Source organism: Balaenoptera physalus (genome assembly GCF_965194825.1).
Source record: "Balaenoptera physalus genome assembly, chromosome: 7".
NCBI lineage: Eukaryota > Metazoa > Chordata > Mammalia > Artiodactyla > Balaenopteridae > Balaenoptera > Balaenoptera physalus.
The window spans coordinates 111,497,614-111,517,016 of record NC_138886.1 but is presented as its reverse complement, the minus strand read 5'-3'; the positions used below and the strand labels follow the sequence as shown (position 1 = coordinate 111,517,016).

The 19,403-nt window shown below is 47.3% G+C and overlaps 1 protein-coding gene and 1 long non-coding RNA gene across 3 annotated transcripts in view; one reads left to right on the top strand and one right to left on the bottom strand.

Annotated features, from left to right (window-relative positions):
- The window catches only part of LOC309664125, a 764,383-nt gene that overhangs the window by 476,375 nt on the left and 268,605 nt on the right, over positions 1 to 19,403 (top strand). The gene's annotated exons all lie outside the window — the stretch shown is intronic.
- The window catches only part of DPYSL2 (dihydropyrimidinase like 2), a 115,685-nt gene that overhangs the window by 53,779 nt on the left and 42,503 nt on the right, over positions 1 to 19,403 (bottom strand). For both annotated transcript variants that reach the window (XM_082468894.1, XM_082468895.1), the window contains exons 2-3: positions 18,795 to 18,883; positions 16,903 to 17,087 (exon numbers count right to left, since the gene is read on the bottom strand). In XM_082468894.1, coding sequence (XP_082325020.1) covers positions 16,903 to 17,087; positions 18,795 to 18,883 — 274 coding nt within the window. The remainder of the gene's footprint in view (positions 1 to 16,902; positions 17,088 to 18,794; positions 18,884 to 19,403) is intronic.

Below are 19,403 nucleotides of genomic sequence, written 5' to 3'. Positions count from 1 at the left end.
GCCACAACTAAGAAGTCCACATGTCGCAAAGAAGATCCCGCGTGCTGCAACTAAGACCCGGTGCAGTCTAAATCAATAAATAAATCTTTAAAAAAAAAAAAAAAAAAAAGAATAGAGCCCATATCTGCAGTTCTAATGGCTAGACCAGGACCTACCACGTGGCCTACTAAAGACCAGCAGAATGAGTCAATGACTGTATGGATGAATGAACAGGGTTTCGTAGTGGTGGAAACCACAGAGATTACACAGAGCAATACTGTGATGGCACTGGGCAGGACCTCATCCTTCCGTTGTTATCTCCCTCCCCCCACCCACATCAGTGCAGCCCCAGGCACCCAGCACCATTCTCAGTTCGCAGTTTTATTAGGTGTCCATCACTATGATGTCAGAAGCATCCGGAAAGCAAGGATGGAGTCGCCTGAGATCCAGTGCACATACTGAAACCATGCATCACACCTGATGCCCCCAGCAACACACCAAGCAGGACACATGCTGTCCAGGGAGCCAGGCGACCAGGGTCTGAGTCCTCATTCAGCCTTGTAGGAGTTGGGTGGCCTTGGGCAAGTCACTTAACTTCTCTATTCTGCAATTTCCTCATGGGGAGTGGGGGATATTCCCCACCCTATCGATCTCACAGAGGGAGAGGGAGGGTGCCAGGAGACAGCAGCTGTGAGTAAAGCCTCTGCAAGCTATAAATGCAGGATGTGATTAGTTTTATTACCCTGGCCTATGGAGAGGGGGGATGCCCATCTAAGGCAGGAACAGACGGGCCTGGGAGATCCCCGGTCCTTGGCTGAGAGTGCCCCAGCCTGGCAGGCTATAGAAGGTGTCAGAAGAAGGACATTGGAGCAAAGAGCCTACAAGGCCACCAGCAACTTCCCTCCATGGCACAAGACCATTTACCTGCCCACCCACCATAAAGCAGAATGAAGGGTGGTCATAAACAACAGCAAAACAGGATTCACTCTGGGGCCCATCGTGAGACAGCAGTGCATCTGGAGGAGCAGAGGGGGGCCTGAAGGGAAAGGAGGTGGCCATTTCAGCCAGCCAGGGACAGGGAACCCCAGAGACAGTGAATCCCAGAGTACCCTCTGTGGGAGGGCAGAGAGCCCTGTTTTTCTGGGGCATCCCTAATTTCAATTAATCTTTCTCATCTCTGTGAACATCCTTGTACTTTTCACATCAGATGTCTCCATGCAGCGTTAGGAAAGCATACTCAAAAACATGTTCTCACATCATGGATCAAGAGAAGGGTGACTAAGTGTCAGTGAACAAGTGGACTGGCCTTAAAATAAAGCCTAGAGTCAGAACCACAATGAGATACCACTCACACCCCTAGAGATGGCTATAATCCTAATGCAGAAAGTAACAAGCGTTGGCAAAAATGTGGAGAAACTCGGGCCCTCTGACACTGCTGATGGGAAACAGTTTGGCAGTTCCTCAAAAAGTTAAAGATAGAATTACCCTATGACCCAGCAATTCCACTCCTGGATATATACCCAAGGGAAATGAAAACATATGTCCACACAAAGACTTGTCCACAAGTGAATATTATTCACTCACAGAAGTCAAAAAAGTGGAAACAAACCCTAATGTCATCAACTGATCAGTGGATAAGCAAAATATAGTATATCCTACAGCATAATATTATTTGGCCATAAAAAGGAAAAAAGTACTGATACATGCTACAACATGCATGAGCCTTGAAGACATCATGCTAAGTGAAAGAAGCCAGTCACCAAAGGCCACATAGTGTATGATTCCATTTATATGAAATGTCCAGAGTAGCAAATCCGTAGAGAACTTTCTGTTTTACTGTTTGCCATAGGCTGGGAAATGGCAAGCAGCTGCTGATACGGAGTTTCTTTGGGGAGTAGTAAAAATGTTCTGAAATTAGATAGGAGTGATGGTTGCACAATTCTGTGAATATCTTAAAAAAAAAAAAGATTGTACACTTTAAAGGAGTGAATTTTATGGTAAATAAATTATATATAATTTTTTTAATTTTTAAAGAGTCAATATAGTTTGTGTAAGCCAACACGTGTATTCATACATAAATAAATAATGAAAGAATAAATGAATGAAGCCTAAACTGCTAAGACTCTGTTATTCGGCATCTTTTCTTGATGCAATTCCTAAGAACAAGCAAGAACAATAGACGGTTTTTTCGCAAATTGCCTTAAGGACAAAGAGAAAGAAGAAGAAAGGGCCAAGCCAATCCACGAAGAGGGAAAGTAATCAGGAAAATAACATTTTTCTGGCACAATCATGGATGGAAAAGCCATCAGTCGCTAGAGGCCACTTTTAACTGGCAAGGAGACAGTGGAAAGAGAGGATTTATGTCAGAGGGACAGAAACATCACACAGCACGTGGCTTCCGGATCCCCGACTCTCTCACAACTAAGATGGAAAAGTTTAAAAGCCCGTCTGCAAAAGCGGAAGGATCCAGAAAATACAGAGTGAGAACTTTCCAACCCCCGACATAGCAGAACCTATTTCTTTTTTATTGATCAGCTTTTCCAGTTTGTGTTTCATTAGGAGGCCCTGCCATGTAATGAAAATTCACATTTCAAAGAGGGATGATAAGACCATCTTCAGTTATCCTCTGGAAAGTAAGCTCTTTCTTAGAGTTGAGTTTTTGTGCAGTGGGAAAGCTTCTCTCGCCATCACCAGCACTCGCTGTTGGTAGCGAACTAAAATGCACATAAGCAGCACTAGTCACAGACACAAGCATGCACTAGGGAGAAAGGGCACAGACGTGGAGAAACCTCTGGGCCTCAGTTTCCCCACTGCAAAATGAGGAGACTGCAGTAAAACACCTCTATGTCCCAGACAGAGCCCGCACCCGGAGCTTGGGATCAGGTGTCGGCCTCCCATCCATCCCCCGGTGACAAAGGTTTGCGTGTTGAACCTTTACCTGTCCTTTGAGCCAACCATTCATTAAAAGCACCGTTTTCTACACTGTAAAGAGAGAACATGATCAGATGTTTTGAACATCCCACTGAGCAGGATATAAAATTCAGCAAAGCGAACCCTCCTTTTCCAAAGGAAGATGGAAAATATGTTTTCCTTGGAGGGGAGTCCGGAGGGGAGGGGGGTGGCGGAACTCTCCAATAAACAGAGATGAATGGTTTCGGTCAGAAAAGAAATCCGGGCGTTGGTGAGGATGTACCTCTGTAATGTCAAAGAAAATGCCATTTCAGAGCTATGCTGACCATTTTAATTGATTCCCAGTGAAAGAAGAAAGAGAGGTGTGTAATGAAATGAGAAATGATTGCTGAAACCAATCCCCACAAAACAAAGTTAGCCCTTCAAACATCTCAGGATCCAGGTGTCATGGTAAAAAGTTTTGAACACCAGGAGCCAAAACTGGGCTGCAGGGCCTACCTCTCCTCCTGTATAACCTGCCCAAGCCACGTCATACCTGCCATCTCACCAAATCCTTCCAGCAACCCTATTAGGCAAGAAAGGCCGATCCAGGCCCTTCTGACAATTGACAAAACCAAGACCGAGATGTGGGGCAACTTGCCTGAGCTAATAAGCAGGAGGGTCAAGGTCAGAATTAAGGTCTCCTGATTCCCGGCTCCGTGAAGATGTGTTGTCGAGAAGTTGAGGCCTCAAATTCTTTCCATTATACCTCATGCTTCTCCTTGGATGATCTCCATAAAGGAAAAAACAATGCACAGAGCAGAAACCCCGACTCTGAGCAACTGTTTGATCTGCCCTGTCCCTGTTCCTCCTCAAAAAGTGCCATCTGCCCGAGGTGTTTCCCAGCCAGACTTGTAAAGAGCTGAACCTAATGAACCTCATAGCAGGCCGTGCCAAAGCGATTCAGGGAAATGGGAGAAAACCAGACCCGGGCAAGGAGACCTTTGAAGCAGCTTGCGTAGCACAATCTGGCCATGCACGGAAAGGGGCTCCTGGGCCTCCCAGAAGAGGGATTAAGTTCAGTTTATGAATGCACGGCATGAGTTACTCCTCTTGATTGCTCTCCAAATCCCCCCCACCTGGGATGCAGGGGGACATCAAGGTCATCAATCCAGCGCTTCTGTTGGGAGAGCAGAGATACTCGGCACTCCAGCACCTCAGTCAGCATCTACCCCCGCTGGACGCGGCCTCCTGCTCGGTGACAGACAGTCACTATCTGATCACTTTCTCCCTTCACGTTGCAGAAACATTGCTTTTAAATAAAAGTTGGGTTGAAGGACATGATAAAGCTTGAACACCAAAATCTTTCTGTTTCTTGGAGATTGGCTACCCCAACGCCCCATCGCAAACTGCAGGTGGGCGACCGCATCTGGGATATTTGTAAGCACCTGGATGCTGGGCACCGAGCAGCGTTTGTGAGCACGCTCTTGTTTGTTTGTTTGTTTGTTTTTTGGCCGTGCCACGAGGCTTGTGGGATCTTAGCTCCCCGACCAGGGATCGAACCCGCGCCCTCGGCAGTGAAAGCACAGAGTCCTAACCACTACACCGCCAGGGAATTCCCATGAGCACGCTCTCTGATTATTCAAAAGCCAACAGTGCTCCTCATTCTGTGGTCTGAGAGTGCCACGAGCCCAGAGCGTGGATCAGCCCTAACACAGGCAAGCTCTGTAGCTTTAGGCAAGTCAGCTGGCATCTCTGGGCTTCCCATTCTTCATTTATGGCATGAGGACAAGCCCAGCTGTCTTCAGGGTTGACGTAAGGATTAGAAATGGTGTGTACAGGGCTTGTACTGGGGCACAGACTCCAATCAATGGTATCCATTATCTGCTGCCTCCAAATCATCTCACTTTCTTCTACTGTTTCTTGTGCAAAGGACGGAATCAGGCAGCTCCCCACTATGATTCCCCGCAGGTCAGTGGAGGGGTCCGGAGAGCAGCCACTGGGTCATTCCCCTTCCGAGCTCATCAGAGAACAAGAGAACTCAATGCGAGCCCCTTGGAAGAAGAGTGACATATACCTGGGTTTACCTGGGCAGCCCGGTTTATGCTGTTGTCCTGGGGTAACAATTAGCAGCAGCCCTTTCACTCTCAAAGGTGCATCCAATTTGGACAATAACTTACATGCCCATCGTACACGTAGGGCTGAAGCCCCCATCTAATTGTGTACAATGACATGTAAAACACACCACCAATTCCGAGCCTGTTGCTGGGACACTCCGTTGGGTTTGCTTTTAAAACCCTGAAGCAAGGATTGCATTTCCTCCAAAATACTAAGTCCACCCGCCTCCACTGGGCTCAGAGGGGCCCCCAAATTATCTGTCAACCCCTCAGGACATAGTTTTCTAACTAAACTCTCTCCTTGCCTTAACTATGGATCTGTTCTGCCCGCTTTTTCTACCCCCATGATTTGTGGAGCTAATGAACAAAGGCAAAAAATAAATAAATAACAATAATAAAGACTCCCAGCTGGATGAAAGAAGTATGAGATGTGAATGTGGAAGCAAAAGCAGCTGTCTATCTGCAACAACATGGATGGACCTAGAGATTAACACACTAAGTGAAGTAGGCCAGACAAAGACAAGGATTGTATGATATCACTTATATGTGGAATCTTAAAAAAATTAAAAAAAAAAAGAAAAGATACCAATGAACCTACTTACAAAACAGAAATAGACCCACAGACGTAGAAAGTAAATTTATGGTTATCAAAGGGGAAGCGGGGGGGAGGGATAAACTAGGAGGTTGGGATTAACATATACATACTACTATATATAAAATGGATAGCCAACAGGGACCTACTGTATAGCACAAGGAACTAAAATCAATATTTTGTAGTGTCCCATAAGGGAAAGGAATATATATGTATAGCTGAGACACTGTGCTGTACACCTGAAACTAACAGGACATTGAAAATCAACTATACCTCAATAAAATAAAATAAATTTTTGTAAAAAGCAGCTGTCTGTCTCTACCAGAACTGGCCACCAATGGTCAGGACCAGCGCTGTCACTCTGAGGGGTCTGACACAGTCCCTTCATTTGATGCCACAAAAGAGGAACCGGTCCCTGGCAGCGTCTGCCCAGAGAGGAGTGAGCTGAGTCCCACAGGACTCTCATGCCACATGTCTCTGAGTGTGAGGCCCTCTATGGCTGAAAGCTTTTTTAGCCAAAACAGCCCCTGGGGAAGAATCTGTCACCAACACTGCCAGAGGGGTAACCCCAGGCCGTGCACTGGGAGCGCAGCAGGCCGCAGGGCTGTGGGAAGGGAGATGTTTGTGCAGAGAATGCAAACCTCCATGCAGACACTGTAATGCATCCACCACGAGAAACGAGGGGCCCAGGCGTTCAACAGCACAGTGATAACCCATGATAAAGTTGGCCCCGTTTAAATTCCTTTTTTGGCTAAAAATTCAAATCTAGCAAGAGTTATTGACTAGATCAGCCACTTGCTGATGACACTGCTTTGCATCTGTGGCATCAAGTGTGTTGTCAAGAAATTTAAGCCCCAAATTCTCTAGCGATTATTTGGAAGGGGAAGAAAAGTGAAAAGTAAAAAAAAAAAAAAAAATTTTTTTTTGCATAAGAAGACATTTTAAAGGGCTTTTTATAGATGACTGTTTTTCCTGCTGCGTTGGAAACATGAACTCCATTATGGGCTTGAAGATGAAAGAAGCTCGAATTTCTTCCTGATCCCCCCAAGTGGCAGTAAAGGGAGATATCCTTCTGGAATCAGCTAGCATGTGACTGCATCCTTGGATCAGGAGTGATGAACAACAGATAGGTAGATAGATAGATAGATAGATAGATAGATAGATAGATAGATAGATAGATAGATAGACAGACAGATAGATGATAGTTAGATAGCTATCAGATTAGATAGATGGATTAAAGAAATCATATTGATTTACATAGATAACAAACAGCAAGATATACAGACTAGATATATAAGATAGATGATAGATGATGATAGCTTAGATAGGTAATTGAGATATTGATATAGAGAGAGTAGATGGCTAGATCATAGATTAGATAGGTAGACAGATCAACTGATCAACTGATTCACACATGTGCCAAAAGTGTCACAATAATCATTTTTAAATAAAATAGCACAGGGACTTCCTTGGTGGTCCAGTGGGTAAGACTCCATGCTCCCAGTGGAGGGGGCCCGGGTTCGATCCCTGGTTGCCAAACTATTAATAGATCCCACATGCATGTCGCAACTAAGAGTCTGAATGCTGCAACTAAGAAGTCTACATGCTGCAACTAAAGATCATCCCGCATGCCGCAACTAAACATGCTGCAACGAAGATCCCGCATGCTGCAACTAAGACCTGGCACAGCCAAAGTAAATAAATAAATAAAAATTTTTTTAAAATAAAAAAACTTAAAAAATAAATAGTATAGCACAAACAGTCTCACTTACTTTGCATATAACCCTAAGAAATAGGAATCTATTGTCTCCATTTTATAGACATGGAAATTGCCTCTAGAAATATATTAGATGATCACACTCAAACAGAAAGTATCAGAAAGGGAAATTAAACTTAGACCTTCTGATTGCTGGAGCTCTCCCATCCTTGTCCTGCCCTGTTCCTTGCAATCTCACCCTCTGAAACATGCTCCAGTAAATTTCACCCAGCTGAGAGAAGGAAAGAGAGGCTGGGACAGAAGATATGAATGGTTGCCTTAAAAGTCTATGATTCTATGTTATTACCAGGCCCTTTTGATTTTTCCCTCACAGTCTCCCCACAAGGAAGGATTCCAGTTCTGACCTATCATTAGAGGGAGATTAGGTCATAAACACTATTGATTCAACCTAAAGACAGTAGGGTTTTCTCAGGGAAACCAGCACAGCAGGTGGCCCACAGGGCTGGGCCCACATCCCAGCTCCACTCTGCCTTCAGCACCCCCTGTCATCCCACTATCCGGCCCTGTCCTGTTCATCACCTCTCACCCACCCACTCTAAGTCCTAACCAGTGCCCTGTTAGGCAATCAGCTAAGTAAAACCTTCCAGGACACCAAGGACAGCAACCGAAGGAGGAGGCCCTTTTCAGGGACCTGAGCTCAGCCCCACCCTGTTTTCTAAGCTTCTGGAGGGCACCTGGCTACAGAACTCACCCACCCCAGGTCATACCAGTGGAATCCCCGTCCCTTTGCAAAGAGGACAGGATACAGCAGGGAACTGGGGTCAGAAGGCAGCTCTGGCTTTTAGGAAACCTTGGCAGACGTTCATTCAGTTTCAACAGAAGTCCAACTGTTGGACTAGGCACCTAGATCCACGGCTCCTAACCCTGGCCACCCACGGAAGCTTTAAAACTACCAACGCCCAGGGGACTTCCCTGGCGGTCTAATGGTTAGGGCTCCGCACTTCCACTGCAGGGGCCACGGGTTCAATCCTCGGTCGAGGAACTAAGATCTCGCATGCCACGCAGTGTGGCAAAAAAAAAATAAAATAAGTATTAAAAAACAAAAATACAAAAACCTACCAATACCCAGGCCCACCTAGAACAGTCAAGTCAGAAGTTCTGGTCTCTGTGTTTAGTGAAAACTCCCCAGGGGATTCCAGCGTGCAGGCGAGGTTTGTAACTGGCTCATTGCAAAATTCCTTTCACAGGATAGTCAGCCTCGGCCACAGAGACCCTACCCCGCTGCCTCCTCCCTATCATTAGGGGCACATTTAGTCACATTCAAAGAGAGCCGGATCCCATATGGGTTAACCAGAAAGAACTCTAATTTCTACTCACTGTCATTCCCCTGGGTCATTCCCCTGGCAGTTAAGAAGACTAAAAGCAAGGGATCTGGGTAAATGGCTTCATCCAACAACGGCAGACAGTTGAAGGCAAAGCCCTCAAAGCCCAGGGAGATAAATAATCATTTCCAGAGAACCAACAGGGAGGTCTTTTCAAAGAGGAAAAAGGGGGAAAGCAGGGGAAAGGGCCCCCCATGGAGTGATGGGGACCAGAGCTACGGACAGATCCCTAGACCAACCCCTTCCTAAGATAGTCATCTATCCCTTTAAAACACTGCACATCACTGACTGTTTAAAGGACAGAACGTCCACCTCTTACGAAAAGGCACTCTTACGAGAAGCACAGCAGACGGACACCAAGCTGGGCAGGGAAATGAAATGGGGTGCTGCGTTCTAGTTCCTGTCTTGAACAGAAATCACCTTCAACAAAACCACTGAAAACGTACAGTGTGGTTAGGAGTTCTCCTAAGTGACTAAGTAAGTGGGTATGTCCCTTCTTCCTGAACACGTCTTACTTTTCCCCTACAACTCAGCACAGAAGCTGTGCAGGGACCAGTCACATTGCCAGGCTCTGGAGGGAAGGTAAGCAATGGGGGGAAGCAGTGATGGAATGGGGGCTTTCCAGCTGTGCTTCCCCAAGCCCTAGGATTCCCCAGAGGCAGAGAGGCTGCCAACAGGGGGAGGACGGGGAGAAGGGGGAGAGGACCTGGGCTCTCCCATGGCCCACCATTCCAGCCAGAGCTGCCCTGCTTTCCTTAGTCTTACCTGCCAGGTACGGGGTCCCATGTAAGATTTTCATCACGTGAGAAGGGGGTGACCCCAGGACAACAATGCCAAAGATCCCAAGAGGAAGAGCAATGGGGTCCAGGTTTTGGTCCAGACTCATTCAGCTGCTTATCAGGCAGCCAGCATGGGCAGCTTCCACGTTTGCTGGGGGTCTCATAACAATGGATAGGACAAGATCTGTGCGGTCTGTTAAGTCTTTGCCCAGCTCACTCAGCCGGGACAGGGGACAAGGGTATCCTTGGACATGTGTGTGTCATGCAGGCTCTTATCTAGCCATGCGGAACCCTGAGCCTGCGCGACGCTGACAGCTGAAAGTCCGTCCCTCACATCAAAGGCCAGGAGGACCTTGCTGGAGCCCATCACATCCACATCCCCCCGTCCACGAATGGCTGGGCTGGAAGAATCCGGGCACTCCCTGGGATATTTTGGGCCGATCACCTAATACCTGGTACCGAGCAGAACAGAGGAAGAGACTGAAAAAGGTGAAGCATCCTGGGAGGCAGCAGCGCTCTTCCGGAAGGGCCAGCACCCTCTTTACTAGACGCTCTTCTCAGGAAGAAGAGCAACTCTGGGCAACAGGATTGACAAGACATTCCCAACTGTCAGAATATCCCGCTCCACAGAAAGTCAGAGAACAGGCTCTGGGAACATCCACTACTGAGACACTCCACGCTCTGTACACAGCACCCACGGGCCACGTCAGAACTAGATCACGGAGGATGCAGATGCCTCTTTTTATTTTTTACTGTTTGGCCACGCTGCACAGCATGTGGGATCTTAGCTCCCCGACCAGGAATCGAACCCGTGCCTCCTGCAGTGGAGTCTTAACTGCTAGACCGCCAGGGAAGTCCCCAGATGCCGTCTTAAGAGATAAAGCCCACCCTTCTGTGGGCTGGGGTGATTTCCAAAGCTGTAACCACCAGCTCTCAGGGCCAGAAGCCAGGCAAGACACCCTGAGTAGATTAGGATAACTGCCACAATGCCCATGAAATAGGGCCAGGGACCCAAACAGAAATGTCCCTGCTTCCGGAAGGGCCGGGCAGACCCTAAACCCAGCTGGACCATGAGGCTGGCTGGAGCACAACCCAATGGCCTCCCTCCTGAGAAGAGCGTCTAGTAAAGAGGGTGCTGGCCCTTCCGGAAGAGCAGTGCTACTTCCCAGGATGCTTCATCTTTTTCACTCTCTTCCTCTGTTCTGCTCGGTACCAGCTATTAGGTGATCGGCCCAAAATATCCCAGGGAGTGTCCGGATTCATCCAGTCCAGCCATTCGTGGCCAAGACTTGCACGGCGACACCTGAGCAGGCCCCGTCCTGTGGCGTCCGCTTGCAGAAGGCCCTCGTGTCCGCAGGCAAAATGTGTGATCTCACCCAAGTGGGGACTGGGGAGACGCGAGGAGAAGCAGGCAGAAAGAGCCCACTCCCACAGCCCATCGGATGACGTCGCTTTCTAATCGCCAGCCCACAGGCAGATTTAGTGGCGACAGCTTGGGTCCTGGACTTCGAGACTTTCGTCTGATGTGGTCAGGTTTTTTTGTAAACACTTTCTAACCCGAGTCAAATGAATGATGCAAAGGGAATAATCAAAGTATCGATTACAGACACATTCATATTACAGTGTGTGTGTGTTCACACGTGGACCCGTCAGAGGGGGGGAACAAACCCAAATGCCACTTGGACGAAGAAACGACAAGCAGTGGATGTGCCCCAGGGACACTCCGCGGACACGTCTCCCCAGGAAGGCCCGGCCAACGGGGCTGTGGGAAGTCACCTAGCCTCGATCTAGGCCTCCTGCCTCTGCAGGCATGGCTCTCTAGGAAGAGCTGGACAAGCCCAAGGGGTTTCGGGGATGACTGCTGAGTCCACCGTGGCACTCAGGGACCACCCCGTGCACTCGGAGAGCGAGCTCTCTCATGGGAGGACCAGCATCCCCACCTCCTGCCGAAAAGACAGAGAGAGAAATACCCATTCGTGACCTCAGGCCGATGCTCGAGCTCTGGGCTTTCCCCTCCTGCCTCTCTCCCCCTCCAACTGTTGCCACAGCTGACTGGACCGCAGGGACCAGGGGGCTGGAGCGGCAGAAACAGGGCACTGCTGAAGAGACAGCTGTTTCAGTGCAAATGAACGCAATTAACACCAGACGTGTAAACCCTCCTCCCGCCCCAGGATTTTCGGTCCTCTGGCATCACACTCAGATGAAGCAGGAAACCAAGTCCCATGAGCATATAAACTCATCCAATCATTCATTCATTCATTCATTCAACCGCAGGCATCGATGGAGTGAAGTGTCTCAGGAGTGAGACACTGCTGGGCGGGGAACATTAACAGAAAGAGGCAGAGGAGCCTTGATCAAACTGTAACACAGGATGAATGTCCCGAGGGCCAGGCCATGAAAACCCACTGTTGGCCGAGGCGCACAGAATAAGTGGTAGATTACGGCAGAGGGGGCTGCATGGGGGCTTCAGGACGGAGGTAACACCTAAGCTAGCCCTTGAAGGGTAACGAAGATTTCCAGAGGCAAAGGAAAGAAGGGAAGGGCATCCCTGGCTGGGGTAACTGACAATGTAAGTCTCGGCTGGGGCAGCAGGATTGGGTTCTGCCACTTGGGCTGCATTCTCAGAGCCAGAGGGGGTCGCTGAGGGCTTCAGAGGATGGAGGTAGCATGATCGGTCCACAAGAAGAGCCCAGGCGGCGAGGTGATGTATGGGCTGCAGAGGTAGGGATCAGGGCAGTGAGACTCTCAGAAGCTGGGGCCAAAATCCAGTAGAGACGAAAAAGGTCTGGATCGGCAAAGGAAGAGATAACACGCCAAGAGATAACACAGAGACAGAATTAACTTGATTCGGCACAAGGTGACCGTGGGTTTGAGCCAGCATAACCCTGAGGGCAGCCCTCTCCAGGGCTGGGTGCTGGGGTAGCAGCAGGAGATGGAGAGAAGAGGGTGAGTCTGACTGGGGGTGGCTGGGTGCGGGAATCGGGGTACCTCTGGGAGCCACATCCAGCAGGTAAGTGACAAGTCCAGAGTTCAGGAGAGACAGCCCCTTCCAGCCCTGAGGCAGCTGGCTGTCCTCGCCTTGTCTGTGCTCAAGTCCCGTCCTGGTCTCTGCTCTACAGCAGCTTCGGGGCGGGGAAGAAGCCCCCTTGGGTGTGCTGTGCCGGGGGCTCCACACCCCTAGGGAAAGCCCTGAGTTCAGGTTAGCAGAAACATTCAGGCTCTCTTCGCTGAGCAGTGGCTTCCGATCCTTAGCGATCTAGAGTCTGTAGATCTGGCAAGGACCCCCGAGATTCAGACTTTCCAACAGCTCCCCAGGTGCACCTGACAATCACCAGATTCAAGTACAGATTCACAGGTGCCATCAGCAGACTCTCCACTTCAAGGGGCTGGGTGGGCCCAGGAAGCTGAATGTTTTAGGAGGCGTTACCCCGAGTAACACCAGGGTACCCAGTCTGCTGACCGTGCTTGGAGGACCCCTGCTCCCAGCAAATGTTCCGGTCAGACCCTACAGCTGGAGCCTCTTTTCTCTGCCTCTGTTGAGAGAGTTGAGATCCAGAGGGGGCCTCTATGGAGATGGGCGGTTGCTGGTACCTGATGTGAGATGGAACGATAATAACCACCACGGCTGAGTGATAACTGCGGGCCAGGTACTATTCTGATGCCTCCACTGTCGATCTCTGTAACAACTTTCCCCGTTTTGCAGGTGAGGCGACCGAGGCTTAAAGCAAAGGTCACACTGCTGGCAGGTGGTGGAGTCACAGTTGCAGGTGTGCGCTCCATACCTGCCACCTGCGCTGATGCGCGGGGTGAGTGCCCTGCCCTCTGGCTTCCCCTCTGTGAAATGGAAGTAACTGTTCCCGCCTGCTTCCTGGAGACGCTGGGGTCTCAACAACTCTGATGATCATAAAGTCCCCGGGACGCCAGCAGTGCTTTCTCCAAGCGGCACCCCTGCCGCTTCCGTGACCCCTCAGCTGGTCTGGATGCCGCCTACACGGAGCATGTCTAGAGCCTCTGCCCACGCGTCACTGGATGGGAAGGGCAAAGGACATTCCCTCTGCCCCACACGGACGGCCCCTTACAAAGATCTCATTGTACATTTCTCAATGGGAGGCTCTGTGTGATGGCAATAATATTATTTTCTGCTGCTGACGTGTCACCTCCGTTTCCAAACTGGGAATATTCAGCTGCATTTTCCACCACAGGCTGGGCCATTTCAGATCGAAATGGAGCCTCCAGGTCCCGTGACCTGGGAAACACACAGCAAGCGGCAGGTGAAGACACATCAGGTGACATGGCTTGGAGCAACTCAGAAAGCTGGGAGGGAGGGGCTGCCGGGGGTATGGTGCCAATTTCCTTCAATGGCTTTTGTTTCTGTAAGTTTTCACTTGAATCCCTTCGGAGTGCCCGAAATACTTAGTTCTGGCCTCAATGCTCATTAAAGAAGCTACAATCTCACTGAAGCAGCAGGTCGCAGGTCCCGACCCACTAAGCTAGCTATGCCTCCTTGGAAGGCTCCCACTATTAAAGCAGGCTCCAGCCGCGGACTCACTTAAAGCAATGCAGAACGCATGACTGGCAAGCAGAAAAAAGAACCCTGATTTCCTCATCTGTATTATTGCCACGTGATCTCCTGAGGGAAGGGCAGGCAGTGGGAATTCTATAGAGGTCAGTAACCACAGGTGAGCATTTGCAGGAGTAAATATTTTTCTCAGGATACACAAGCAGTGGAGTTTGGGGTGTGACAACTGTGACCACATCGCCACTACCTCTGATTACTTTCGTCCTTTGAGATCTGCTCCTTAAATCGTCCTCCTCTTTGACTGCATCACCACCCCTGCGTTAAAATACGCTTGCGTTCTGCTCAACTGAGAGGGGCAGGCAGTCTGATTTCTCCCTCCTCCTTCGTTCCGAGCTGCCATAAGGTCATCCGCTGCCTATTCTGGGCCCTCGGTACAGGTGCAGGACTTGTGGAGACATCCCTGGTCCCTGCACACAAGGAACCCACCTGGCAGGAAGGGAAAGATACCCACAACCGCTGAGAAAGAAGGCCAAAGGGAATGTCAGGGTGTCAGCAGGAAGGGATGCGCCCACATGTGACGGTGGTGGCGGGAGGGGGAGGGAAGGCAGAAAGGGACAAGAAGCAGGAGAGGGGCCAAAGAACCGGTCAAGTGTTGAGGAGTGAAAACGCACATTCGAGAATGCAGGATGGGGCCTTTCAAGTAAGTCGGAGAGAAAGCAGGGCTTTGATGCATTGTGGCGCGAAGTGCATCTGATTAGAGGCAAACCCTGTCTCTGAGCGCAGTGAATCGCCAAACGTGGGCGCTGGAAAGGGCATCCAGGGTCATCTAGTGCAAATCCTTCACTGTGCAGATGAGCAGCCCAAAAAAGCGAGGTGACTCGCCCAAGGTCACACAGCAAGTTAGTGCCCTGGTTGGGGGTATTTCCACCTCGGAGGGCTGCCCCTCAGCCCAATGATAGATGTCACTGATCGCTCCCTTAGGAAATATTATTTGTGACTTATTAACACACTGTGACCAAGGCACAGGCCTACAGGGCCGCCACAGGGACTCCAAACTGAGGCCGATTATAACCTTGACTTGGTCTTCTAGGCTGACACGCAGGCCATCTGTGCTTCTCCAAGCTCCAGTGTGGCTCCACGGCTGGCCCTGGAGGAGGGGCGGAAATGCCCACTGGCGCCAGGGAGTCCTGACAGATGCCACCGACAAAACAGCAGGCGTCAACACTAGACCAGAGTCCCAAGGGGTGTGCAGATGCCAACACCGCCCCCACCAAGAACAGCGCCCTCTAGGTTAGAAGGTAATACGTGCGGCAAGAAAGAGGCAGCAACAGTGAGGCTTAAACTTGGATGCCCTTTCTGATCAGTGATGACACCCCGAAGACCAGAAAGGACACAAGGAGGTGAGTGTGTGATTTAAAAAGTCGAAGAGCTCGAACTAGAACGGGATAGGAATGTTCTTCTGGGTGGTAGGGCAGACAAGAGGAAGCTCAGAAACACACCCTGAAGTTACACGTAAAGAGAGCATCATTCTGAAAAGTAACCAGCAAGACAGGTTTTTTTCTAAAGCAGAAAGAGCTAAGTTCTTTCCACTTGGACCCTCTTCTGAACTGAACCATAAGCTTTTAAGACAGACTGTATATTGACTTTCACTCTTGGATAAAATCTTTCAAAAAAAAATGAAATAGTGCCAATTGCAGCAACATGGATGGACCTAGAGATTATCGTGCTAAGTGAAGTCGGACAGAGAAAGGTAAATATCATATGATGTCACTTATATGTGGAACCAAAAAAAAAAAAAATGATACAAATAAACTTATTTGCAAAACAGAAACAGACTCACAGACATAGAAACAAACTTATGGTTACCAAAGGGGAAAGGGGAGAAGGGATAAATTAGCAGTTTGGGATTAACAGATATGCACTACTATATATAAAATAGATAAACAACAAGGTCCTACTGTATAGCACGGGGAACTATATTCAATATCCTGTAATAAACCATAATGGAAAAGGATATGAAAAAGAATGGATACATATAGATATATAACTGAATCACTTTGCTGTACACCTGAAACTAACACAACATTGTAAATCGACTACACTTCAATAAAAAAATAAAAATTTTAAAAAAAAATGTGTCTGGTGGGCCACTGTGCAACTTGCCTACCTCCTCAAACTCAGAATGATATTTGCCAAAAAGGGACAATCGACAGGCATGCTGGAAACTGACCATTCACAAGCAAACTCTTCACATTTGTTGGGAAATATACTTTAGATTTAGCTGAATGAAAAGCATAAATCCAACTGAGCGATATTTACAGGGCACCCAGCTGTTCACAGCAGCAATTTTCATATCTAAACAACTGATATCTGTGGGTGCTTCTCCAAGCAGGACTGCCCAATTCCATTTATGTCAAACCCAGGCCAGGAAGTAATCCCTCCATTTGATTTTCCTATCAGTGGAATTGACGTTCCTGGTTCAACAGTTCATTTGCTGTACCCCAGCCTCATTCCAAGAAGATACACACTCAGAAATTCTTTAAAAGTCAAAATCAAATAGTTAGGAGCAAAGGCTCAAAACTAATAGCTTTGACGATTACTCCAAATGCTGTGTTTTCAAAGTGACCACAATCAAATCACATTTTCAGGTTAAGGAAGACAAAAGTTCTCAAGCAGAGAAAGCAAGAAGCCACTCTTTTATCCTACCAAAATTCTCTAGAAGCGTATTCTCAAGTTCAACTGGAGAACCTCAGAGCTGGACAGAAAATGAGACTAAGTAAGGCTGGCCCACCCTCACCCCCTTACGTGGTAGATCCATCCACTGCTTAGCTCCGCAACCTTTAAAAGGAAAGACTCAAACAACACAGACTCATTTTCAAACGATAATGGTTCCCAAGCCCTAAGATTATTCTTTGTAAGCTGTCTTACTGATCATGGTGGTTCCCCCAGCCAGGGCCGCCTTGGTGCCTTGAAAGAAGTCATCAGCAGAGGTCATCCCCTGATCGGGCATCTGGAAGCGGGTATGGACATCGATCCCTCCAGGGATGACCATTCTGGAATGGGCTTCAATGGTCTTCACCCCTCCTGGCACAATCAGGTTTTCTCCTATTTGCCTAAATAAACAGGGTGGGTGATAATGATTGTAAAGAAATGTCCTAAATCAAATGGGATCTGACAGACATTTTCACCAAGCCATAAACAACCCCTCCCTATGTTCTAAGGACTCTTCAGATTATTGTTATCATTCATAATCTGTGCACCCCTCACTCCCTACCCTCAAGAGGCAATGCAGAGCATACTAGAAAACAAAATCTAAATAAGGCATCAGAGGCCAATCAAAGAGGCTTAGTTACCAGAAAACCCATAGGATCAAATGATAACAAAGCCCTGAGATATTTACATAAAATATCACTATACTTTCCTTACAACACACTCAGTTGAGTTAATTATCCTATAACAATTTTCTCCAGACCTGGTTGCACTTTACAAACATTTATTTTCACCATATCCTTTCCAGCTAAGAGAAATGAGGAGTAGAAGGGAAGGGAACAGAACAAAACAAAGCAAAGATAATAATAATAAGTAAACACTATGATTGCAACTATTTAAAAATATGGAAGCGTGTGATCAGCAACTCAGATAACAAAGGCGGCAAAATTAATATTCATTAAGTTGGGTAACAAGGGTTCATCTCCAATTTTTAAAAAATATCTCTGCTACATCTTTATGCCAGTTTTTTGAAAAGGAAAAAGTAATCAAGGGGGAGTTGGTAAAGTTCTAAAACAAATTAGTGATGACTAAAAATAGCACACAGGCTTGTTCACTTCTAGGCCAGAGTGTTACAGACCAGATCATGCTGCTTTCCACTTGGGGGAAAATGGAACATGAAAGTCGTGGTATTTTAGAGCCTGGAGCTGAGACTGTCACAAGCAAACACACATGGAGAAAACATTAAATGTGGAAATGTTAAAACCTCTTTTAGGATCATAAATCAGGGTGTGAGTTTCCAGGCAACAGACACGTCCACTACAATTTTCTACTCCTCTGGACTGGTTTGCTGCTAGCCCTTGATAAATGCTGCTTATTTAAAAGATGTCATTTGCGGCAGTGTTTGTCTTTAAACAGATGTGCTATTTCTTCAGAGCCCTCTGAGCTGTCCCAGTCGGAAGGGCACGAGGATATTGAGATGTTCTCAGCTCACTTAACCCTCTAGGACCCAAAAATACCCTAATTCAGTAACTGCTTTGTTGTTTTCTCCTTTGAAACACAATACACAATAAACAAAAGGGCAGTCCTATTTGTGTTAGTTGCCACTTAAAAAATGAAACCTAAAATTCCCTCGGAATGAGGCAGTAATTTGTCTCTGTGACTTAAGTAATTAATTTGGTGTCCACTGCCCCCAACAACTTAGATTCTTGATTAAGAAGGCAGATGTGCTATTATGATAGAAAAGGCTGTACTTCACGTTTGTGTCCTTTGATTGTCCTATCCACCCCACACAAGTACATTCTAGTAAAACCTTTAATATAGTCAATGGATCATAACCTGAGTATGTGGCAACAAGAAGATGTTGTGTCACCTCGGTTAAAAATAGTCAATTACATAACACGTAAGGAAATGGGTGTGCATTTAATTGTGGCTTTGAATTCCCTAAATCTGAGTTTTCAAACTCACTCATTACCACCAATCAAACTAGGCTTAAACAGATACTGAGTTAGTCTCTAAATCACTACAGCTTGATACTACGGGTATGAATTGTAGCTAATGCTTAGGAACACTGCAAGGTACCCAAATTTGTGGCAATAATGAGTTACACTTACTTGATCAACCCATCTTCCATGTATATGTCTGCATAGAATGACTGGTCATCATTAACGATTTTACCTCCTTTGATCAGAAGCCGATCACTCTGAAACAAAGAAGTAGTAAGGTCACAATTCGTACCTGATCCATGAGAAGCAGTTGGTAGTAAGATAAATGAGCTAAGACCACATTTTCACTGCTCAAAATGAGCCAATTTTGGAAAGACTCAGTGACAAAGGTGAATCTGTATTTGGCAATCTACTCATCACTTGATGAGTCAGAACATACTGGCAAAGCTCAAAGCTTATCCTAGAGAAAAAAAAGAAAAAGAAAAAGAAAAAAAACACAACAGAGACAACAACTATCTATTTCCATTAGACCTACAAGCGCAAAAGAGAAAGAATGAAAAAAAAAGCCTAACAATCTTCCTTTAAAGATCAGTAAAACGATTTCAGATAAAGAAGGCAATCGCTTTAAATGGCTTTAGGCTAAACTTCATTTAAAAAAAAAAAAAATACACCCACATGTAGCGGAAGTAGATTCTTGGTGAGATTTGTGCCGGGAAAATTTAACCAAAAGTCTGTTGTCATGGGATACTATACACAAACACACTTGGTTCATCCATA